Below are 22,647 nucleotides of genomic sequence, written 5' to 3'. Positions count from 1 at the left end.
TTAAGTTGCTAGGCAACGAAGACCTAAACACTGAAGTTCAATTAATGCAATCGTTCTGGTTTGCCTTAAATTTACTTACTTTAATTTAATTTGATTTAGGTATGTAAATAACATTTAAATACTGCAAGCACATTTCAAATTTGAATATTAACCGCCAATAAAATTAACGGCCTGATAAATACCACTGTTGAAAATACTGAATAAGGTATTTTTAAATACCAAATATTTTGCGTTTACCAACACCGATTTGATGGCATTTTTTAGTACATTTGCGAATGGAACTAGTATAAATAGCAGCAACTGGTCTATGTGACCCGGAACAAAATGATCAACAAAACCTTGTTTTACCACAAATATTAACAATTACCAATATAGCGGATTTTAAACACTTGCCTTGAACACAATTTTAGTTAAAATTATGCCAACGAACTGGAACCAAAAACCCAGGTGAACCGCAAATGTAACCAGTTCACTTCGCTTGGTCCAAAGACCAGTTCAATTAAACTAGTTCACATTTGAACAGTGCAACTCTAGTTTTTTTTAATACATATGTGTTTTAAAAACATATGCAGAAACGGGCTAATAAAACGGATATAACCGATTGCACAGGATCAAGGATAGATCAAATTAAGCGACGACGTTGACGGCGACTGCGAAGCCGACTGCGACTGCGAGAGAGCGACCATGGTGTGCAGCAGCGCGTGTGCGTGTGTGTGTGTTTTGTACCGTGTTGTCTGATTGTGTGCCGTTGTTGTTGTGATTGTTGTTCTCGCTGTTGCTATTGTTTTTGCTCTTGTGCGTGTGGTCGACGTGCGGACAGACGGACGGACAGTGGGACACACGGAGAGTGGAGAATCCGAATCCGGTGGGCAGGAGAGCAGGATCGGCCGCAACATCCTTACCCGTAAGCTGACCCCACCCCACCCCCTTTGGCAACAAATATTACTAAGCTGCTGCCTCTTCTTCTTCTGCGCCCCTTTGCGTTTTTATCTCTCTTTCACACACAGCGAAACAAAAGCAAGTTAAAAAGCGAAGGAAGGCAAGAGAAAACAACAAAAAAAGTAGGAGAAGCAGAAAACAAAAACAAAGAAGAGATTCGTGGTTTCCATGTCGCCAACTGTGGGCCTCTGATGCCCTCGCAGGTCTCCCGAGGATTGGACACCACCAACATGCTGCCAATCAGCGAGGAGCAGCAGCTGCAACAGCAGCAGCAGCAGTTGGAGCAACTGCATCATCCGCAGATACCAGAGATTCCCATACCAGATCTAGAGCAAGTCGAGACCCAGGTGGGCGATGGCAGCCTGTGGACAGCGCTGTATGACTACGATGCCCAGGGCGAGGATGAGCTGACACTGCGACGCGGCGAAATCGTGGTAGTCTTGTCCACGGACAGCGAGGTGTCTGGCGATGTGGGCTGGTGGACCGGCAAGATTGGAGATAAGGTAATCAATTATACATTCATGTTCATTTAGGAACCTTCGAACTAAACCCCAATCTCTCTCCTGCAGGTCGGTGTCTTCCCCAAAGACTTTGTCACCGATGAGGACCCACTGCAACTGAATGTCTCGTCCGCCATTGGCGACATTCAACCGCATGAGATCGAATACAATGAGCTGGACATCAAGGAAGTCATCGGCTCCGGCGGCTTCTGCAAAGTCCACCGTGGCTACTACGATGGCGAGGAGGTGGCCATTAAGATTGCCCATCAAACGGGCGAGGATGATATGCAAAGGATGCGGGACAACGTCCTGCAGGAGGCCAAACTGTTCTGGGCCCTCAAGCACGAAAACATAGCAGCCCTGCGAGGAGTATGTCTGAATACCAAACTCTGCCTGGTGATGGAGTACGCCAGGGGAGGAAGTCTTAATCGCATACTGGCTGGCAAGATACCACCCGATGTACTAGTCAACTGGGCCATTCAGATAGCCAGAGGCATGAACTATCTGCACAATGAGGCGCCCATGTCGATCATACATCGCGACCTCAAGTCCTCCAATGTGCTGATCTACGAGGCCATCGAGGGCAATCATCTGCAGCAGAAGACGCTCAAGATCACGGATTTCGGTTTGGCCAGGGAGATGTACAACACGCAGAGGATGAGTGCGGCGGGCACGTACGCTTGGATGCCGCCGGAGGTCATCAGCGTTAGCACCTATTCCAAGTAAGTTCCATTTTTCTCATTATCTCTCTCCTCCCAACTAACAAAACTCCTTACCCACCAGATTCTCCGATGTTTGGAGCTACGGTGTTTTGCTGTGGGAACTGATAACGGGCGAGACGCCCTACAAGGGCTTCGATCCGTTGTCCGTGGCCTATGGCGTGGCTGTCAACACGCTGACCTTGCCCATACCAAAAACCTGCCCCGAGACGTGGGGAGCCCTGATGAAGAGTAAGTGGACGCAATGCGATGAGCATGTACATATTATTGTAATATTTCATTATGTCGAAATCCCGCAGGCTGCTGGCAAACGGATCCGCACAAGCGACCGGGCTTTAAGGAGATTCTCAAACAGCTGGAGAGCATCGCCTGCTCCAAGTTCACGCTGACGCCTCAGGAGTCGTTTCACTACATGCAGGAGTGCTGGCGAAAGGAGATCGCCGGAGTGCTACATGATTTGCGCGAAAAAGAAAAGGTACCAACTGTCTGGAAAACGCCAGGCAAACTGAGAACATAAACTCCCCTACCTGTTAGAGTTGCTCTAGATCGTTTCTAGACCGTTCCTTGTTGGCCTTACGCCGCGCCCTTCAGTTCTTCCATAGTCGTTCCCCCTTTTTCACCCACTTGGTCGTTGTTGATGAAATTCTAATAATTTGGTATATACTCTCTCTCCAAAAACAAAACGATACAAAATTCCCCTGTTATACAATAAAACATCCAACGACGTTAAGCGTTTCCAAACCATCGAAGAGGTAAGCGCGTCCAACAGGTTTCTCTTGCCCGCCGTTTGCGTTTCAGTTGCGTTTCGTTGCGTTGCGTTTCTTTCTGTTGTTTCGTTTCGTTTCGTTACATTACTCTATTCTATTTTACCCTAAGTTATCCTGTTTCTTTTTTATTGGCTGGATAACTCCCACGATAGAGCCCCACACAAGCCAACAGCTGCATGGTTTCTAGTTCCTAGTTAATGCTATTTTCTAGCACATGTCCCCTGTACAGTGACCATGCTTAGCCCACACTAACCCGCCACGTTCCGCCATGTTATCCCTTTTAATCCCGGCAGGAACTGCGCAACAAGGAGGAGCAGCTGCTCAGGGTGCAGAACGAGCAGCGCGAGAAGGCGAATCTCCTAAAGATCCGGGAGCAGAATCTGCGCGAGCGTGAAATGGTGCTGATCGAACGGGAGCTTGTCATGATGCAGCCGGTGCCATCGAAACGCAAACACAAAAAGGGCAAAAAGGTATGTGAGTCACATTAGTCAAGAAGATCGTTGCATAACATATCTTATATCTATCTTTCAGAACAAACCACTGCAGATATCGCTGCCCACGGGCTTCCGGCACACGATTACGGCCGTACGCGACAAGGCGGAACAGCCGGGATCACCTTCCCTCTCCGGGTTGCGCATCGTGGCACGTGAGTAACTTTGTCTATCCCAGAGATCTGATTAATTTGAGGGTTATTCGATGTATTTGGCGGACTAGTACAATCTTATGATGAATTATACTTTTCAATCAAAACTGTCATTACTCATAGTTTAAATGGTACATGTACGTATGTCTCTGGTGAGATTTCTGTGCATTATGCAGCTCTTAGTGATAAGATTAGGCATTAAGTAGGCCCAAAATTAGAACAGGAGACTAGACGTCATGGCCATGGAATGTACGATACCCCGTATCGGTGGACAAATAGAACTCGATTATTTGCATATTTTTGTTATCATTATTTTTGAATTAATTTTTGTATATTTTATTAATTTGCCTTTGGTTTCTTCGTTATATATTTTGCTCTTATGTTCCGTATTATTTGTGATGGCATTGGGGTGAATCAGTGACCGATGGGCACAAGGGCAAGACATGGGGCCCGTCGACGATGCATCAGCGGGAGCGATCCCTACTGCCTTCGCAACTGAGCGGCGGTCAGCCGGAATGGCCCGCCCAGACCTCAACCCACTCCTCCTTCAGCAAGAGTGCTCCGAATCTGGACAAGAAGCAGCAGCAGCAGCAGAACCAGCAACAGGTGGCCTCGCTGACACCGCCGCCGGGTTTGGGAACTTTGGGTGGAAGTGGAAGTGGAGGCGCTGGTGGGACGCCGGCCACACCCTTGTTGTACCCAGGTATACCCATTATACTAACGCGCCCCAACAACAACAACATTGGCAATTGTAAAGCCATCACCACCACCATCACAACCACCACCACCACAACCACCAACAACAACAACAACAGCATCTCCGCCAACAACAACAATCAGCTAAATAATATTAGTACTATTAATAGCAATAACAATAACAGTCAAACTAACCTGACCTCCCAACCGAACACGATAATCGTCCTCCAGAACGGCCGGAGCAACTCCAACAGCAGCACCACCAGTCAATCCCCAGCCAAGATCTACCATCGCGCCAGGAGCCAGGAGTACGGACTGGATCATCCGCATGCGTATCAGCCACCACCACTCTATTTGGTAACGGATGACAGCTCGGAAACGGACACCGTGGCCAGTCCGACCGGTTGCTTTCACTTCCTGAAGTCCGGCAATTCGTCGACGGCCAGTGGTGCCGTGCATCTGCATCGCTTTGGCGGCAGTCTGGGCAACAGCCCAGCTGTGGGCAGAAAGAAGCATTCGCTGGACAGCAGCAGTCATCATCCGCCTCCGAACGGTAGCAATAGCTTTGCACTGCCCAACCAGTTAACTCTGCCATCGGAGGATAACAATACGTATGACCATGCCTTCTATCGGGATGTGATCAAGAAGATGTCCATGGCCAGCAGCGAAAGGGTGAACTCCAAGTCCAGTGGCGACCTGACCATGTACAACTCCAGCACACCGCTGACTGCCAGGGATTGCGATGATGCGGAGGAGGCCTTCGAGGGCGGACGCTTTCAGCGTAACTTTTCCGGCTCGCAGTTTCCACGGCACTGCTTCTTCACCAGGCAGGAGGAGGAAGGGGAAGCGGAGGAGGAGGAGGAGGTGGCGGCGGAGGTGGACACAGCAGAAGCGGATGCCGAAGACGAGTGTCAAGTGCCCGCCAGTCAGATGCGCCAGAACTCCACCACGTCGCGCAAGAGCTCAGTGACCTTCCAGAGCGTCAGTTTCGAGGAGCCCGATTTCGTGGCCACGCCACGAACGACTGCCAGATCGGATCTATATACATCCAATGCCTCCATTAGCTTCGCCACCTACCGCTCCGCCTCGCCATCGCTGTCCTCGTCGTCCACCACTGCATCCGCCTCACCGTCCATTGCTTCTACGGAAGCTGTGAACGGCTATCACATGCAGGAGAACTCCATACTGAACACGCGTCGGATGCAAGATGTTCAGCCGCATCCCGATGTCATTAAGCTGAAGGAACACCTGCGGGCCCAGGAACAGCGCCAGCAGACCAAGAACCAAAAGAAGCAGCGGCCCAAGCACATTACCAAATCCAAGTCTGTTGAGGCGCCAGTCGAGGGACAGCACCATGAACATGATGACCACAATGATCCACAGCACCAGCATCACTCGGCTGGATCGAGCAAAATCCGCGCTCTTTTCAATATCTTCACGCGCTCGCGAAAGAAGTACAGCAAGCTGGCGGAGCACAACATGGTCGGTGGGCCCGAGTTCTGTGCCATTGATCCGTATCAAACCGATTTGGCCATGGGCGGCAGCAGTCGCTCCCTGAAGCGCAAGGGCAAGAAGCCGCAGACGCAATCCTGCGAGCAACTGGAGCGATGCTGATGTCCCAGTTGTGCGCCGTGCTGCAGTGCTGCTGTTGGAGTTGGCCGCCAGATGAGAACCGCCTAATTAGCTCATTGTTTTATATTAAAACTGTAGACTAAGTCAGACGCAAAGGAAGAGCGCAGAGATGAAACAGCAGACGAGGATTAGCCATAGCTAATGTGTGGAATTAGTAGGGCCCAGAGATACAGATACCTATCCGAATTCTTCCCGTCTAACGAAATCACAAAACTAAACATAAAACCAAACTCCTTCCCTCTGTCCGCGGTTGGCATTTCATAATAACCGAATTGTTCCTAACGAATGCAATATGATGTGCGCGAAATTCACAACTAAAGTTAATCCCTAATTAGTCCAGTGATTTGGTTTTTTTGCCAGAGGAGCGGCTAGATTGCTAATTGCAAAAGTGTAGTGAGGACGAACTTTTTTGAGGATCAAACGGATAGATAGACAAACGGACACGGAGAGAAAAAACGTGTGCATGGGCCAATGGCAAAATATATTGAACTAAACCATATACATGAATGTGTAACAATTGGATTAACCTTAAGGAAACCATATTGCTATATTTATGCCGATGCGTAAGTGCGTCCTTGCACATTGCATTGCACACATCTTAGTTGAACTAAGTTCTAGTTTTGTAGGAATTCGAACTTTTTTTTTGAGTCCTTCCTCCTTTTTTTTGCCCCTTCTTTTTGTAAGAGATATTTTCCAAATTTCCATCGCTTGCCGCAGTTCGTTTCGGCTTAAGTACACTTAACGAAAAGTTGCGGCGCTTTTTAATTTTAATTTGGTATTCGACTTTTTTTGGTATTTTGAGCACAGTTTTATTTACATACATTTACTATGCAATCGGGTTTTCCATTTTATTTATTTATGATTTATTTCTAAAAAAAAAACAGAATAATCGCGCAAAAGAAAAGAAAAAAACCTGTGATCAAAAAACGATGATGAAACGAAAAGGAAATGATCATTTTTTTGTATTATTTTTATGAAAACTTTCAATTGTATATTTATACTTCATCTTACGATTTGTTCATTCTACGTTTAGTGCTCGATTCTATTTCAATGTACTTTGTATATTATTGTATTTTCCATGTTGGGGCCAAGCCATCCCAAAAAAAAAAAACAAAATAAAAAAACCAATACCTAGAAACAGAAATCCGACAATAAAACCAACTTAAGACAATCTGCCGACCAGTTTTGATTGCCTCGCAGCTAAAAAGCACAGAGAAAGTCCAATGATCCATGCTAACATATTTAAATTATTTAAACTTATATTAGTATTTAAAGTTAAGCTATCTTTTAATGTCAACTTAATGTGAAAATGACTGAATGGAGAATGGATTTTCTCTGTGCATGAGCACAATCCTCAATTTTGGACAGACAGAGAGAGATTAACCTTAACGAACAGAGTCTCCTGGTATGCGGTGGTTAAACTTTGGTGTTGCCTGCGGTTACTATCCATCTACTCTCGTACCCCCCGCCTCCGACTATCCGACTACCACCCGACTACCGACCATTCCCCAAGCCAGAACCAACCATATGCCGTAACTCAATCATGTCTCATATCCGCCTTGGAATGCTGCCCATCGCATCGACCAGGCTACCAGGGCAATAGCAAGATGGATGACTGGCGTCCGGGTGCCACCAACATGCCGATTATGTCGCCATCGCCGTATCTCCTCAGCCGCTTCACCAGCAACGTGCCCCTGCCGACGCTCTACGCCGGCGATTCGGCGCGCAAGCCGAAGCTCTCCGTGATCGAACTGCTGCTGTACAACATGGCCTCCCTGCTGGCCGGAGTGGCGGCCGGATACGATGTTCGCATGTCGAACGTGTCGCCAGTGCATCCCACTTTGTTGAGCGAAGTGCCCGCTCTGAAGGCGGCGCCGAAAGCAGCGATTACCGGACCGGAGGAGGTGGTGGAGGACTCACTACCGGAGCAGATCCTGGAGCTGGAGGTGGATGTGCCACTGCAGCAGCAGGAGGGCGAGCAGCCGGATCTCAGGGAAAGCACGCCACGTAAGATAGCCACACAAGCAAGGTAAGTGCTGAATGAATCCTAAAGAGCGCGATTTCCTTGGAACTAAAGTTGCATCTCGTATTTCTGCCCTCCAGATTTGGTGGCATTGAAGCTCCGGTCAGCAAATCGCAGCCCACATCCCTGGCGCGGCGCATCGGAGGCAGTCAGCCGTACTACACACCTGTGCAGCGGACACCACAGCATCAGTTGCACCATCACCAGCAGCAGCAGCAGCACCATCATCATCATCACCAGCCACAGCCAGTTCCATCGGCCGTGGTGACAACGGTAGCGCCATCACAACCGCCAGCCGTGGTGAGTGCACTGTATGCCGGAACCCAGCCGCCGACGCCATCGCCACGACGCAAGCTGAGCAACAGCAGCTTCGGCAATGCCAATCCTCAAGCGGATGCCTTCGAGGAGTTCCGTGTGGGCGGTGGCATCGGTCCGCCGCCACTTTATGCGCCAGCCGATTACCTGAGAAACGGGCCCAGTTACTCCAACGATGGCGGAAACTACCGAAATGGTTACTTCGGTGAGTGGGCAAGCCAGATCTTTTAAATTCGACAAGAATCCTACAATTCAAAATATCCTTATTGCCCGTTGATAGGTTCCAATTACTTTCCATACCGGCCGGAGTTGAACTACAGCTACGAGCGTGACTGCAAATCGTATCCGGACTATTCCTACGACTATAACCATCGCCTGCCGGACTACTATGACTACCAGTATGAGGCGCCGCCAGTGGTGCCGCTGCCCGTGACCGTTCCCTGTCCGGTAAGCCAGACCCGTACACCCCCACCGCGGGTGCCGCAGATGGGCGTGAGTGCGGCCGGACACCGACGCACTCCCTCAACCGTTTCGAACAATTCGAATGTCCTGCTGGAGCACGAAGAGCTGCTGTGCTACGACTACAACAATCTCAATCTGAATGCGGAGTACGAGAGGGAACGCGAGCGGGAGCGGGAGCGAGAGCTCGACCAGGTGCCGCCGCCCACAAAGCAGGAACTGTATGCAGGATCACCCAAGCTACTGAACCGACTCATCCACAGTCCGCTGTCGATGACCAAGAGCAAATATGCCACGGCGGCGGTGACGCGACCGGCCAGTCTGCCCTTCGAGCAGCATGCGCTCTCGCTGGGCTATCAGCAATCCGGAGCGGGTTCGGTGGTGGCTGCGCTACCACCACCACTGGCCGGCCAGTCCAAGCTGCGCAGCTCGCTGAAGAAGTACAATAGTGGGAATGGCGGCAATGGGTCCACATCCTCGCAGCAGGGCACGCCCACTAATCCCACGCCGCCGGACTCGTTGACCAGCGATGACAGCTCCTACTTGAGTGCCAAAGAGGGTTCCATTGGCTCGCAGCACAGTCGGGTGCGTTTCAGTCCGGAGGCCTATCTGGATGCCAATCCGCTGCCCGCCCTGGGACGTCGGATGACGGCACCGGCGATGCAGCTGCCGCACCAACAGCAGCAGCAGCAACAACAGCAGCAGAGACGCCAGCGACAGGCGTCCAGTGGCAGCACTCCGTCGCCATCGGCCTCATCCTCCTAGCAGTCGCGCCTGGCGCTAACCTTGCAGTTGGCGCGGAGTCCGGGCGCGGACATTGGGACCGGCGGAGGAGCCGCTGGCCTGGCGCTGCATCAGCAGCGGGTGCCATATCGCTGGTACTCGGGAGCCCGGCGATCTCGATCGGCGCACTATGAGTACCGCTTGTGAAAGTGCAGGACAGGCTCAACCAGGCAAGCGAAAAAGAGAGGGATAGCCATAGCAGCTGGAAAATATGGGGGGCGATAACTGGGAAGATCCCTCATCTTCGCAGAAAGCAATTGGAAGAGAAATGCAATATCAAAGGTTGAGAGGAAGCGCAGATAAATCAAATGGTTTTCAGGAAGAACTAGGTACATACATTTATATATATATATCAAACGGATGTCAGTAGATGGGATGGGGAATACTACGAAGTATCCTTGTGGCTAAGATTCCAGATACTATAGGTACTATAGATGCCCACTGTCTGTACAAAAGAGTAGCTACCAAGTTGTTTACACCCAACTACTTATATAAACTTCGATGTTAGTGTTAGCCAACTGATAGGCAGGAAAGGATCCTCCCGATCGAAATCTGCCCGAGGATTCAGACATACACACCCATAGACCCATAGACTTGTGCAGCCCCCGACTTGTGCGATTTGCCTTAAAAGTAGAGTGAAGACTTCACTAGTTTTGCCTGATGCCGGATTCCAAAACCAAATATATGTATATCACACATCCAAACGAATCCCAATCCCTCGTGTAGGATTAGCCAGCCAAGGGATGCAAATGTGGCTGATATATACTCCCATTTATGTATTATACACCTAGGTATACATATGTATAGTGACGAAGGCCTCCACTTGCGTTCTCCGATTTCTGATTCAGATTAAGTGCAGCCAGCTAGCTAGCAAGCCATCAACAACAATAATAACAAGTAATTAGTAATACTTTGTAATTCCGAGGACACCGCATCCCGATCAAGACACACGCCAGCCGTAAGCTCCATTTTTAAGTCTGAAAAAAGTGTTTATATATTCATATATATATATAGTTATAGACACCTAGATTTAGACCGATATAGACGCGTTAACCCACAAAACCACTAGCTCTGAATTGAATACCAGTTTAACTCGATCGATTTACAATTACTTATAATGGATATATACGAGTATATACATGCATATATATATATATCTATATATACATAAAGAAGCATATTGCTGCTGTTTTTTCCAAATACTGAATAGCTATGATAATGATATAATGGCGATGAATTTGAACTATGTTTGCATATATGTATGTATGCCACGTACACAGATACTTATTATATAATCATGTTTGTTTGCAAGGTGTTTCTTTGGAAATATCTCGAGATTAAGTTTACTAATCGAGATAATACGGTGTATATATCTTAAGATATTTCCAGAACATCCCGATCGCAGCATGCACAAAAAGCAAATTGAAGATTTCGTTACTCGACTCGTTTGCCACGCGACCAAATCCCGAAACTCTGGGCCACATTTTCTTGGAGCGATTGGCAGGCAATGGAGTCCTACTCATATGCGTATGCGCATCAATTAATAACTATAATTTAGACAAATTGTTGTTTATGCTCCACACACAAAGCCGAAGTTAACCAAAAATAGGAACCGATTGACCAGAAACCAAGCAATATAGCCACAAATATCTGCCCAAAAAAAAACAGAAGAATGAAACCAGTTAACCTTTACATTTACCCACTAGCTTAATTGCAATTGCCTGCATTATTTATTAATTAGTCTGGTTCTTAAGTTAAGTTTATTTGTATTTGCTGCTTAATTGCCTTCAAATTGGCAAGCGGACGAAATTGAATTCAAATCGAATTGAAAAGTTCGATTCTGGTGGGGTTGAAAGGGTTGAAAGGTTGAAAGGGTTGGGGGAGGGGCGAAAAGGACTCACAAATATGCAATAACAAAATGCTGCTTGTGACTTATGTTATGTACAAATTAGCAATTAACAATTGACGATTCATTTAAATCATTCAGAGACCAAAATGCGAAAATAAAAAACTATTTTTTATAGAAAAAAAAGGAAACGATTCGAATCGAATCGAAATGACGGTCAACTTTTAATTGGGCAGCCTATAAAAGAGGCCATTCGAATATTCCCAGGCCTCAAAAGTCCATCAGCCATGGCGGTGAGCACTCGCGTGGCAACGCAGGCGGAAAAGGAGGAGGAGGTGCCCGAATCCCGGCGAGCGTTTAGGAATCTCTTCAACTGCTTCTATGCCCTGGGCATGCAGGCACCGGATGGCAGTCGCCCCACCACGAGCAGCACATGGCGGCGCATCTACGGCTGCTTCTCGGTGGTCATGTACGTGTGGCAACTGCTGCTGGTGCCCACGTTCTTTGTGATCAGCTATCGGTACATGGGCGGCATGGAGATCACCCAGGTGCTGACCTCCGCCCAGGTGGCCATCGATGCGGTCATTCTGCCGGCCAAGATTGTGGCACTGGCCTGGAATTTGCCATTGCTGCGCAGAGCGGAGCACCATCTGGCCGCCTTGGATGCGCGGTGCAGGGATCAGGAGGAGTTCCAGTTGATCCTCGATGCGGTGAGGTTCTGCAACTATCTGGTGTGGTTCTACCAGATCTGCTATGCCATCTACTCCTCCTCGACGTTTGTGTGCGCCTTCCTACTGGGCCAACCGCCCTATGCCCTCTATTTGCCTGGCCTGGATTGGCAGCGTTCCCAGTTGCAGTTCTGCATCCAGGCCTGGATCGAGTTCCTCATCATGAACTGGACGTGCCTGCACCAGGCCAGCGATGATGTGTACGCCGTTATCTATCTGTATGTGGTCCGGATCCAGGTGCAATTGCTGGCCAGGCGGGTGGAGAAGCTGGGCAGGGATGAGAGTGGCCAGATGGAGATCTGTCCGGATGAGCGGCGGCAGGAGGAGCACTGCGCGGAACTGCAGCGCTGCATTGTGGATCACCAGACGATGCTGCAGCTGCTCGGCTGCATTAGTCCCGTCATCTCGCGGACCATATTCGTTCAGTTCCTGATCACCGCCGCCATCATGGGCACGACCATGATCAACATCTTCATCTTCGCCAATACGAACACGAAGATCGCATCGATCATCTACCTGATGGCGGTGACCCTGCAGACGGCTCCATGTTGCTACCAGGCCACCTCGCTGATGCTGGACAACGAGAAGCTGGCCCTGGCCATCTTCCAGTGCCAGTGGCTGGGCCAGAGTGCCCGGTTCCGCAAGATGCTGCTCTACTATCTCCATCGCGCCCAGCAGCCCATCACGCTGACCGCCATGAAGCTGTTCCCCATCAATCTGGCCACCTACTTCAGTGTAAGTCCGCTCTACTCTTAGTGACTATAGTTAGTTGATTAGTTATGAGTAACAATCTTAGTTTAAGATTTAGAGGATTACCAACTGAGTACATACCCTTTCTTTTTCCAAGAACAAACCACATACCAAGTTTCATATCTTTAGAATTATGTTTATAGATCTTTCTCTATATATTAATAACATTTTCCCCGTATCTTTAGATAGCCAAGTTCTCGTTTTCGCTCTACACGCTCATCAAGGGGATGAATCTCGGCGAGCGATTCAACAGGACAAATTGAAGACCATTTATCTTTGATGCACTGAGAAATATATAATCTATCGAATTTCTATAGGAACATCTATAGGATGCCATAGTTTTGGGGATTTTAAATCCCAACTGTAGCTTGATTTTCCCAACTGGATTGTAAGCAATAAATTAGAACACGATGTGCCAATTTGTTTTTTGCAGTGTATTCCCTGCTCATATATCCGAATTACAAGTAAAATCGATAATGATCGCTAATCGGGCAGAACAGAAGCCTGCTAACCACCGAATCGCATTGGCGCACCTCCATCCCCGAACCCCGAACCCCGATCCACCATCCCAATCCGGCGAAGCACCTGTCAGGAGCGGTGTGGCCTCCTCTTCGTCGCCACCTCCATGCCAGATCCACTTGGCCACCGATTTCTGGCCCAATTCGTAGTGGTGGCCGCACTTTGTTGTGCTTTACCGTTGGCCTGTGCACTCAGCGAAAAATATGTATGTTACTGTTTACATACTTATAGGATCAAGATCTTAAATCAGATATCCAAACGTTGCTTGGAACATATGTATATAGTTATATTTTAAAATTAGTCATAGCTACCTATTATCTTAGATTGCAGTCAACTTTTTCTGCGTGTAGCTGGTGGCCAAAGTGGAAAAGTGGAATGGAAAGGCTGGCTTTCCCAGTCTGGTTCTCAAATTCTGGCCAAGCTGGAGATATTCGAGGCTGGCCAAATGTTCTTCTGCTCTCGAGCCGACAGGTTCTGCTTATTTTTCGGTCCGTCGCGAAGTTTCTTTCGTCGGAAATGTGTGTGAAAACCATGTTTTATGTTCAGTGATTAGTGGCCAGTGCTGCTCCTGCTCCTGCTCCTGATTTCCATCCATAAGATACATTGCCATCAGAGGATCATCGGGCTGGTAAGTGCTCTACTTACGTTTCATATGCTTTGGGGAAGAAAAAAGGAGGCAAACTTGCATTTGCATCCAGATCCCGCAGATCCAGTTTGTGGTGGTTACTCTTGCACTTGGCCTTCGCCTATTTTCACTTTGTGGGCCAACAGGTTTTCCTTTTGGCATGTGCCACATTCGCCGAAAGTAAACCACCTACAAATAAAAAGTAGACCGCAGGGAATGCACTCGAAAAATGCATCAAAAACGATTTCTTAACATTATAAACATAGAAATATAATCGAAAACATTGGGAAGATATATCTGAAACTTGATGGTGTGGTTTTTGTATCATATGATATAATTTAGGATTAAGCCATTGATCAGAATTACCAAATATTAGAGAAATTATCATATAGAATATTTCAAAAATTTTTAAGTTTAAGAAATCGGTGTGTTTCAAAAACTAAGTGTTGTAAAAGTGTATGTTAAATCACAAAAGTTTATTCGAGAACCAGGAAAATCAGGAACCTTGGAATTTAGGGTACATAAAGGCAGGTATACAAAAGCCAAGTTGCCACCTTCCGGCGCTGGAACAAAATTTCACTTGCTCCGCCTGGAGATTGGATCCCTGGATCCTCGGTGGTCATCGTTGTCATCGCCCAAAACATCACCATCACCATGAGCCGTCAATTTATGCAATTACCGCTTCACAGTCGGCTAAGCCGTTTGCGAAGCGGATTGGAACCTCCGTCCGGCAATCCCGCGGATGACAGGATGTGCTGGATTTGCCTGAGGGGCGATGAGGATCACCGCCGACGGGATTGGGTGCATCCGTGTCGCTGTCGCGGCACCAATAAGTGGGTGCACGAGGCCTGCCTGAGTCGCTGGATCGATGAGAAGGAGATGATGTCGCCGGGTGTCCCCGTGACGTGCACCCAATGCCGCACGGAGTACATTATAGTGATGCCGCCACTGTGCCGCTTCGATGCCATGCTGGAGCGACTGGACAAGGGCTGCGAACGTATATGTCCCAGTGTTCTGATGGGCATCCTGGCGGCCACCGTTTACTTCTCCGCTGTGATCTACGGAGCACTCACCTTGCTCGAACTGGCCGGCTATGACACGGGCATGAAGCTGCTCCAAGAGGATCCCTCGCTGCTGATGATTATGCTGCCTTCGGTGCCGACGCTCCTACTTCTCAGCAGGTTGGTGCGCTGGGAGGACTGTGTGATCCGTTGGCTGCGGCGGCGCAATCGTCGCACCATTCCCGCCGAGCAACTGGATGCTGTGGGTCTACCCCTGCCCGGTGCTCCGCTGAGCGACGAGTACTTCGATGAGCTGGAGCGCGAGCATCCGGTCTCGGATGTCCTAATTGGCGGTAACTTGGCAACGGAGCAACTGGGACGCGCCGCCACCAGCTTCTGCATTGCCCTAAGTCTGCCCACCATCTCCGTGGTGCTGGGCCAGAAGCTCTACGGCCGGATCTACGAAGAGAACAAGTTACTCAGCATCCTCCTGGGCGGACTGACCTTTGTGGCCATCAAGGGATTGGCCAGTATCTATCTTAGCCATTCGCAGTACCAACAGAGGCGCCAAAGATTTGTCATGGACTACACTCCTCTCAATCGTATCAACCATCAGTCCCGGTGGCGATGAAGGCATCTGGAAGCTGCAGGCGCTAATTAGTTACAACAACTATCCATCAGTTACAACAACTATCAAATCAATAAATTAGTGTTAGTTGCCAAATATTTATTAACAATTGTTTGCGAAATTCCAAAACATTAAGTTGCTCCAGTTCGCCGGAGTCGGCATGTCCAGGACATTAAACAGACAGACGGCACCTGGCCGGGATCAGTGTCCTTGGCCAGAAATCTAAATGGTGGCTAAAGCCCGCCTAACCGCTCCCAACCGGTTGCCCAGATTCCGGACGATATTCAAGATCCCGATACGCGATCTTTGGGCCATCGAAGGACCCGGATGCTCCAGCTCGATGCATTTGCCCGGCCAGGCGAACATTATGTTGGAGGCCACCGCCTCGTCGAAGAGGAGCAGATAGCAGGGTCGCAGGGTCAGCGATTCCTGCACAAAGTACTCGAGGAAGTGCTTCTCCGGCGAATGGGCAATGGATTCGTCCAACTCCGAGGGCAGTTCGCATATGACCAGTGCCCTTTGCGGTGCAGTCAGTGTGGAGTTCCGCCAGCACAGCGAGCTTGGGCTTCCAGACTGCTCCCTCCATGCGATGGATTGGCTGGAGGATTGCTCCTCCGACTGGACATGCTGCTCCTGCGGCTGCGAGCTCAGCTCGTCGCAGTGAACCAAGGCTGTTTCCGGTTGGGCATACAAACGAATGGCTACACCTGGCGGATGCTCCAGGCGTCCGGTGGCCAGGAAGCGATATAGGTACTGAAAGGGCAAGCCCAAATAGGCGTAGCTGGACCTTGGCCTTGGACTGGGATCCCCCAGCCGCTGAACATTCCGCTCATAACTGATGCTCAGCAGGTGGCCGGGCTCCAAGGTGGGGCGTGCCAGGCCCAGGAAGCGGCAAAGTCGCCGCAAATGCAATCCCGACAGGCGGCGCAGAGTGGGCGACGCGGGCGTGGCCACCAGGATCCAGTGCAGCAGATGCAGGGCGTCCACATCGTCCGGCATCAAGGCGGCATACTGCTCGTCGGTACTGGGGCAGTCCAACAAGATGCGACAGGAGGGCCAATTGTCGGCGACGGCGTGACGCAGTCGATCCACTTGGCAGCCGGAGCCTGGAGCCGCCTGGAATTGCGGCGGCACCGGAATAAGGGTCCTCTCGTGCTCCACACTGCTGGCCGCCGCCGCGAAGATCAACAGGCTAATGTCACTGGCCTGGGGCTGAGCTCGCAGCGCGTCCCGAACCTCAGACATTGCCCGCTGGAGCGGAATGGGACGTGAGGATACCGGCGGAGGTACTTTTCCCTTGCTTCTTAGGATGAGATGTTGGGAAGTCAGTGAGATTGGGCAGTCAGTGAGATTGGACATTGACGAAACCAATGCTTACTTAAAGGCTAAAACACCATCGTGTGGCTCATCCGGCTGGAGTTTGGACCTGGGCTTGGTAATGGGCATCGGCAGGGGTCGAGGATTGAGGATCGGATTGAGACTGTTGGGCACCATGCCCATGGGCATGGTTGTGTCCATGTTCGGCAGCGATTTTCGCGTGCAACACAATGCCAAATAAATCGAAAATATCGCTCTAACTCTTCTTAAAATTTTGACAAAGCAAATATAGTTTCGAAAACTCTGAAAACTCAACGGAGAGCTACTTTGATTCAATGTTGAGTGTTTTTGAACTGGGCAAACACACATGATTACAACTATTATTATTAATAATATTGTTATTAATTTCTAATTTCCCAATTGCGTAAGAATATCACGTTCCATTTGCAAATCGACAACAGTTTCCGTGACGTAACTATATGCGAAATCAACAAATAAACTGCTTGCGCAGAACAATCCAAATGCATTGAGTATACGCACTGTTGTACTATACAACACTATATACTATATACTATACTATACAACACTATATACTATACTATAGTATACGTACTCGAACCAAAGTCGATTCTACGCGAAAAAAACGAAAGCTACGATTACGATGGGATGCGATGCGATGACATTGAAGCCAACTGGCAGGAAGTATTTGCAAGCTCCAAAACAGACGGGCCCCTCTGTTGTAAACCGCCAATCAATCAATAGTGTATAATAATAATACAAATATTTATTTATATTTAATTGCGTCACGCTGGGAATGCTGAATGCTGATTATAATGCTGGACTCTCTTGAACTAGACCTCCCAGTGCTAGCCTAACTACCACCAAGCAAAAAGGCCTGGGAAAACTTTTCTGTCATCATGATCAAATATTGGGATTTAAATCCCAATCATCACATAAACACGCACCTTGGACTTGAACTAAGCCATGGATCCTTCTCGAGTTCGCAGACGCCACCCCCATGACGCATCTGACCTAGAAGTGGTAGCCAATCGAGAGGCGAGCTTGCGATCCCTGGATCGCCGGGTCATCTGGATGGGCAATGGCTACGTCAATGCGGCGATCACAGTCCAGACATACGCGTATACTATGGCTGGATGGATGGGATGCTGATACCGAGTGCCCAGTGCAAAGTACGACATTCCACAGCGGATGGATGGATGGATGGATTGCTGGATTGTCGGATTATGGAGCTCGTATTTGCACAATACAATCACAATCAAAATGAAATTTTACTCTTTGGAAATTTCATTTATTAAGTTACTACGCCTACAACTAATTACGCACAGTGGTTTATAGGGTATCTACGGGGTCTACAGCTAGTGTTTAAAAAAACTTGGTTTTCTGGCAGCCTGTTATCGATTCGTCGGCCTAAACTAGATTGAGTGACTACAACTAGGTGTGTTAGTACATCGTATCGACTACTACGCATTATAATAGCACTTGACAGTCATATAAATATGTTGGTATTTAGCTTAATACATTGACGGGGTGTCTCTGGCTGTCTCTCCTCCTCTCCTTTCCTCCTCCTCCTCCCACAATCTATTCATCTGAGTACGGATGATGATGGTGTTCTGCCATGCTCTCCCATTGAGTTTCAAACTCAATTGCAGCACTATGAGGCGGTATGTTTGGTTAGCTCCTTTTGCGGACAGGCGACATTGGGATGCACAAATTCCTGCCGGTCGTCGTGGGCCAACTGGAAATATGCAAAGAATATCATATTGTTACTCAAACTTAGCACCATATATCAATGGTTTATTGTGAAAGGATAGACCTCTATGAGTGGTATTCTAGGAATGATAGCTAAACCATTTTCCAATTAAAATGCAAAGCGTAACGATATAAGCAATAAAATAGAATAACCACATCATTCTTCCTTTGAAACCATTATCATAAATGGCAGCTCTACCCACCTAGCACTCTTAGAACCGCTTGTTGTCGCGCAGGAAGGCCTTGTGACGCACCTCCTCCTTGAGGCACGGATCGGACTCCTTTCCGGAACCGCCCCGCTGAACGCACACGGTCTCGGCCTTCAGGCCGAAACACTGCGTCTGCACGACATTGAAGAAGAGCTTTCCGATGGCGTTCGCATCCTCGTCGCCGGCCATCTTCAGGCACGTGCGGAACCGCAGATCACAGCTGCAGTGGGACAGCGTGTACGGTCGGTAGTTGAAGAGATCATAGCGATTCGACATGCCATCGATCCACATTTTGCAGTGGTCGTGCTTCCGGCAGCACTTGTCCGCCTTGGAAGCGCCGCCCAGATCGTTGTACGTTCCATTGGCCAGGTTGCCGCGTCCGCACCACCGCGTGTTGGGCGCAATTAGCCAATCGGAGAGTTGCCGCCGCTCCCGACGATGCACTGCAGCAGCGCGAACGCCACTCTCGCGCGCTTGGCTGTCGCTGTGGCTGTGGACATGGGCTAGGGGCACCGTTTCCGATTCGATTTCGCTTTGAGGGTCGCGCAATCTGATGGCCAAGTGCTTGGCATCCGTCCCGGGAACAAGGCACAGCTGCCAGGTCGCCAAAATCACCAGTGGCATCAGTGCGCAGATAGTGCGTTCGTTCGCGATCCACATCGTGTTGAGTTCTGTCTGTTTTCTCTCTGGTTTCCTTTTTTCAGCGTACGGTGCCCGTAACTGATTGCTCGCCAATCCGAAAAACACTGTGGTTTTATATGCTCGCCCACCGCCGCCAAAACGAAACGAGCGTGTTCACACTGGCCTGCATCTGCGCAGGCTATGTTGTATACACGTTATCAGCTTCTAACAACCAAATAAACTATACAAGTAATGGTTTTACATTGATTAACTAATGTCTGTAAAATAACAAACACAATTAGCACATTTAACACGCTACCAGCAAAAGTTTTTTTGTGCAGTGTGAACACATGTGTTCTGGTATACTAACGCGCCGCCAGTGTTGCACAACCCTCGTTGGATACACAGCTGTTCCGCGGAGTCATGAACGAAAATTATTATTAAAATTGAATTAGTTGATTCAAAGAGGATAGCCAGCAGGCGGCCAGAGGAGCAGCCAAGATGCAGCGAGTCCAGGCCGACCAGAAGCCAGCCAGAATGCACCAGCATGCACATACGCATTCGCACGCGCACAGTTTGCAGCATGCGGAGGAGAAGGAGCACAATAGCAATGAGATGACGACCAACTTGTCGTCGACTGGTCGAATTGCGGCCAGCAGCAGTGCCACGCCCAGCGCAGCAGCGGGAGGCGGGGCCAGCGGAGCACCCACTCCGCCCAAGAGTCTGGCGCTCAATCAGAACCATCACTATGCACCCGGTTCGGACACATCCGGGGAACAGGAGGAGGAGCTGCTGGACTCGCGCTACGAGTGCGCCATTTGCATCGATTGGCTAAATGAGCCGGTGTTGACGTCGTGCGGCCATCGATTTTGTCGCAGCTGCCTCACCGCCTGGATGCAGAAGAACAATCAATGCTGCCCCATGGACAACAAGCGTCTGTCCGCCGAGCACGACATCTTTCCGGACAACTACACGCGCCGCGAGATCGAGCAACTCAAGCGAGATTGCCCCAACTCCTCGCTGGGCTGTTCGGTGGTTGCCTCGCCCATCGAACTGCATCGCCATTTGCCCAGTTGTCCCTATCGGCGGCAGCAGGAGCCGCAGGAGGAGAAGTGCCCGTTTGCCAAGATCAAGTGCGACTTTGTGGGTCGACCGGAGACCAATCAGTTGGAGGAGCACCTCAAGGCGGACATGCCGCATCACATGCAGCTGATGCTACAGGCATTCCAGCAGACAGCCATTGCCACCTGGCAGCCGCACAAGCCCAGCACAAGTGGTGCCGCCATGGAGAACGGCCATGGCCAGCAGCAGCTGCCGCCACCGCCGCAATATGCCAATGGTGTGGACGAGCAGATTGTGCAAACGATGTACCAGAGGATTGTGGTGTTGGAACAGCGGACACGCGAGCAGGAGACGCGACTCGAGAATATGCAAAAGCAGCTGCGTCTGGCACGCCAGCAGGCGCCCGTGGATCCGCGCTACAGCAATGGCACGATTGTGTGGCGCATCGAGCAGCTGGGCGCCTTGGTGGCTCGCCTGCGGGCCAATGCCAACAATCAGGTGTACTCGCACGAGTGCTACACCTCGCCGCATGGCTACAAGTTCTGTGCGCGGCTGAACATTCAGCCGCGCAAGCCGCATGTGCTCAGTTTGCATGTGCATCTTATGCAGTCCGAGAACGATTACCACTTGGACTGGCCCTTCAAGGGTCGCATCAAGTTGTGCATGGTGCATCCGGCGGATGCGACGTTGTCGCAGCACGACACCATCATGACCAAGCCGGAGATCCTGGCCTTCCACAAGCCACGCGAGGCGATCAGCACACGGGGATTCGGTTTCCTCGAGTATGCCAACATATCGAACATCATACAGCTGGGCTTCTGCGCCGACGATCGGCTGCTCATCAAGATCGAGATCAATATCGTGTGAACTGGCAATGGAAATGGATCTGGAAACTCGGCGACACTGATGTCTTCCGATTGCGTTGAGTTTGCACCGAGGTGGATCGAATCATAGGGACCCAAAGGTAAACCGTGCAAGTAGAGAAAAATAGCCAGGTATTAGAAGTACACGAGTACGCATGGTAGCAATCATAGAAGATAATCCCATCTGCAAGGAGTGCTAGCTAATGCTTGACCTGTTATCACCGAGGCAATATAGTTTAGAACCACTGATAACAAGGCGACCCCGCGATTTGTGTGGAATTAGTCGATCGATCCACTTTAGTGAACTCGTGCGCCAACGTACAATATGCAATACCCGATAGCTGACACACACGTATATATATTTTATATAGACCTATATATATATAGTATACGAGAGACCGCTAATAGTCACCGTCTAGCAAGCATCACATTAAGCAATCTTGATGATATTCCAATACTAATCGATATTATTATCCTAGTATCCTAGAACTATCTCTTATTCCCCTTATATTCCTAGTTCTATACTATTACTATTGGTTCTAGCGAACAAAAGTCATTGCAGATCACGTAGATGCATTGGAAAACCTAGTTGGTCTTGGGTTTTCCCGTGATACCTTATCAATGCATTTTCAGTGCTTAATTAATCTTTAGTTTTCAAAACATTCTCGTCAATTTGATTGATTTTAACTATATTTGTAACTGAGTACGTCCACTTGGCAGAAATGCCAGCCCTATTTTAAACTAGTTTACTTAATATTCCATCTAGAATTATGCTAGGTTTTAATTCTTCAGTTTATCGCTTCGAAAAACTAGCAATGGGTGAACCCAGCCAGCGCTTAGAATTTAAAATATGTACCTTTATGCAAACAACGAAGGAGCGGGAATATATTTTTTTAATCTTTAACGCAAATGCCTCCGTTTATGATCACCAATTTCGTTTGGATAAAGAAAACACAAAGGCTGTATGTATTATTTTTACCCCAATACTTAACTTAGTCCATAGCGATACGAACTACATGTTTAGAGCTAAGAATCCCGGGTAGAATGCACACGCTGGCAAGGATTAGAGCACAGACTCATCTGGACTTGGATCGCTGGCTGCTTGGAACCCTCTCCGTTTAGGAAGCCCCAATAAAGGACACTTTTGTACCGCCAATCAAACGTTTTATGCATCTGCGTTTAGACATATACAGTGGGTTCATTTGATTATTGATTCATTTCCATTCTTCTCG

The 22,647-nt window shown here is 49.0% G+C and overlaps 8 protein-coding genes across 11 annotated transcripts in view; 6 read left to right on the top strand and 2 right to left on the bottom strand.

Moving 5' to 3' along the window:
• Positions 1-311: 311 nt before the first annotated feature.
• On the top strand, positions 312-7,007 carry LOC117146547 (mitogen-activated protein kinase kinase kinase). Of its 3 annotated transcripts, XM_033312844.1 has the most exons (10): positions 312-447; positions 573-904; positions 1,008-1,442; positions 1,509-2,161; positions 2,223-2,389; positions 2,458-2,633; positions 2,890-2,910; positions 3,219-3,395; positions 3,457-3,571; positions 3,987-7,007. In XM_033312844.1, exons 3-10 carry the CDS (start codon positions 1,131-1,133, stop codon positions 5,876-5,878), a joined length of 3,513 nt encoding a protein of 1,170 aa, XP_033168735.1. In that variant the 5' UTR covers positions 312-447; positions 573-904; positions 1,008-1,130; the 3' UTR covers positions 5,879-7,007. The 3 variants fall into 3 exon arrangements, with proteins under 3 accessions (XP_033168735.1, XP_033168734.1, XP_033168736.1); XM_033312843.1 differs by lacking the exon at positions 312-447 and having other exon boundaries at positions 479-904; XM_033312845.1 differs by lacking the exons at positions 312-447; positions 2,890-2,910 and having other exon boundaries at positions 480-904.
• Positions 7,008-7,145: 138 nt separating this feature from the next.
• LOC117146548 (bromodomain-containing protein 4B) lies at positions 7,146-11,471 on the top strand. The gene is made up of 3 exons (XM_033312846.1): positions 7,146-7,925; positions 8,000-8,439; positions 8,515-11,471. The coding sequence occupies exons 1-3, from the start codon at positions 7,504-7,506 to the stop codon at positions 9,456-9,458; spliced, it is 1,806 nt and encodes a 601-aa protein (XP_033168737.1). The 5' UTR covers positions 7,146-7,503; the 3' UTR covers positions 9,459-11,471.
• A 138-nt stretch (positions 11,472-11,609) lies between these two features.
• LOC117146549 (odorant receptor 7a) lies at positions 11,610-13,219 on the top strand. Its single transcript, XM_033312847.1, has 2 exons — positions 11,610-12,785; positions 12,986-13,219. Exons 1-2 carry the CDS (start codon positions 11,610-11,612, stop codon positions 13,061-13,063), a joined length of 1,254 nt encoding a protein of 417 aa, XP_033168738.1. The 3' UTR covers positions 13,064-13,219.
• A 558-nt stretch (positions 13,220-13,777) lies between these two features.
• The window catches only part of LOC117148333, a 41,882-nt gene continuing 33,012 nt past the window's right edge, over positions 13,778-22,647 (top strand). The window contains exon 1 of the mRNA XM_033315666.1: positions 13,778-13,947. The gene's annotated coding sequence lies outside the window, so the exon portion shown is untranslated. The remainder of the gene's footprint in view (positions 13,948-22,647) is intronic.
• On the top strand, positions 14,444-15,663 carry LOC117148343 (E3 ubiquitin-protein ligase MARCH5). The gene has a single exon (XM_033315678.1). It carries the CDS (start codon positions 14,599-14,601, stop codon positions 15,574-15,576), a length of 978 nt encoding a protein of 325 aa, XP_033171569.1. The 5' UTR covers positions 14,444-14,598; the 3' UTR covers positions 15,577-15,663.
• LOC117148339 lies at positions 15,658-17,336 on the bottom strand. 2 transcript variants are annotated; one of them, XM_033315674.1, is made up of 2 exons: positions 16,952-17,336; positions 15,658-16,876 (listed from the first exon to the last, which is right to left on the bottom strand). In XM_033315674.1, exons 1-2 carry the CDS (start codon positions 17,257-17,259, stop codon positions 15,796-15,798), a joined length of 1,389 nt encoding a protein of 462 aa, XP_033171565.1. In that variant the 5' UTR covers positions 17,260-17,336; the 3' UTR covers positions 15,658-15,795. The 2 variants fall into 2 exon arrangements, with proteins under 2 accessions (XP_033171565.1, XP_033171566.1); XM_033315675.1 differs by having other exon boundaries at positions 15,658-16,873; positions 16,952-17,333.
• LOC117148346 (acidic phospholipase A2 PA4) lies at positions 18,178-19,669 on the bottom strand. The gene is made up of 2 exons (XM_033315682.1): positions 18,864-19,669; positions 18,178-18,646 (listed from the first exon to the last, which is right to left on the bottom strand). The coding sequence occupies exon 1, from the start codon at positions 19,527-19,529 to the stop codon at positions 18,873-18,875; it is 657 nt and encodes a 218-aa protein (XP_033171573.1). The 5' UTR covers positions 19,530-19,669; the 3' UTR covers positions 18,178-18,646; positions 18,864-18,872.
• LOC117148336 (TNF receptor-associated factor 6) lies at positions 19,864-22,571 on the top strand. The gene has a single exon (XM_033315671.1). The coding sequence runs from the start codon at positions 19,992-19,994 to the stop codon at positions 21,417-21,419; it is 1,428 nt and encodes a 475-aa protein (XP_033171562.1). The 5' UTR covers positions 19,864-19,991; the 3' UTR covers positions 21,420-22,571.

This window comes from Drosophila mauritiana, chromosome X (assembly GCF_004382145.1).
Source record: "Drosophila mauritiana strain mau12 chromosome X, ASM438214v1, whole genome shotgun sequence".
Classification (NCBI taxonomy): domain Eukaryota; kingdom Metazoa; phylum Arthropoda; class Insecta; order Diptera; family Drosophilidae; genus Drosophila; species Drosophila mauritiana.
The sequence above is the reverse complement of the archived record's forward strand: the minus strand, read 5'-3'. Positions and strand labels throughout refer to the sequence as shown.

Coding starts and splice junctions, on each gene's coding strand:
- LOC117146547 (XM_033312844.1), top strand. CDS start 1,131: ATGCCCTCGCAGGTCTCCCGAGGATTGGACACCACCAACATGCTGCCA. Junction 2,390..2,457: donor GTGGGGAGCCCTGATGAAGA/GTAAGTGGACGC, acceptor GAAATCCCGCAG/GCTGCTGGCAAACGGATCCG. Junction 2,911..3,218: donor GTTTCCAAACCATCGAAGAG/GTAAGCGCGTCC, acceptor TAATCCCGGCAG/GAACTGCGCAACAAGGAGGA.
- LOC117146548 (XM_033312846.1), top strand. CDS start 7,504: ATGGATGACTGGCGTCCGGGTGCCACCAACATGCCGATTATGTCGCCA. Junction 7,926..7,999: donor AAGATAGCCACACAAGCAAG/GTAAGTGCTGAA, acceptor TCTGCCCTCCAG/ATTTGGTGGCATTGAAGCTC. Junction 8,440..8,514: donor CTACCGAAATGGTTACTTCG/GTGAGTGGGCAA, acceptor GCCCGTTGATAG/GTTCCAATTACTTTCCATAC.
- LOC117146549 (XM_033312847.1), top strand. CDS start 11,610: ATGGCGGTGAGCACTCGCGTGGCAACGCAGGCGGAAAAGGAGGAGGAG. Junction 12,786..12,985: donor ATCTGGCCACCTACTTCAGT/GTAAGTCCGCTC, acceptor CCGTATCTTTAG/ATAGCCAAGTTCTCGTTTTC.
- LOC117148343 (XM_033315678.1), top strand. CDS start 14,599: ATGAGCCGTCAATTTATGCAATTACCGCTTCACAGTCGGCTAAGCCGT.
- LOC117148339 (XM_033315674.1), bottom strand. CDS start 17,259: ATGTGTGTTTGCCCAGTTCAAAAACACTCAACATTGAATCAAAGTAGC. Junction 16,877..16,951: donor GATGGTGTTTTAGCCTTTAA/GTAAGCATTGGT, acceptor TCTCATCCTAAG/AAGCAAGGGAAAAGTACCTC.
- LOC117148346 (XM_033315682.1), bottom strand. CDS start 19,529: ATGTGGATCGCGAACGAACGCACTATCTGCGCACTGATGCCACTGGTG.
- LOC117148336 (XM_033315671.1), top strand. CDS start 19,992: ATGCAGCGAGTCCAGGCCGACCAGAAGCCAGCCAGAATGCACCAGCAT.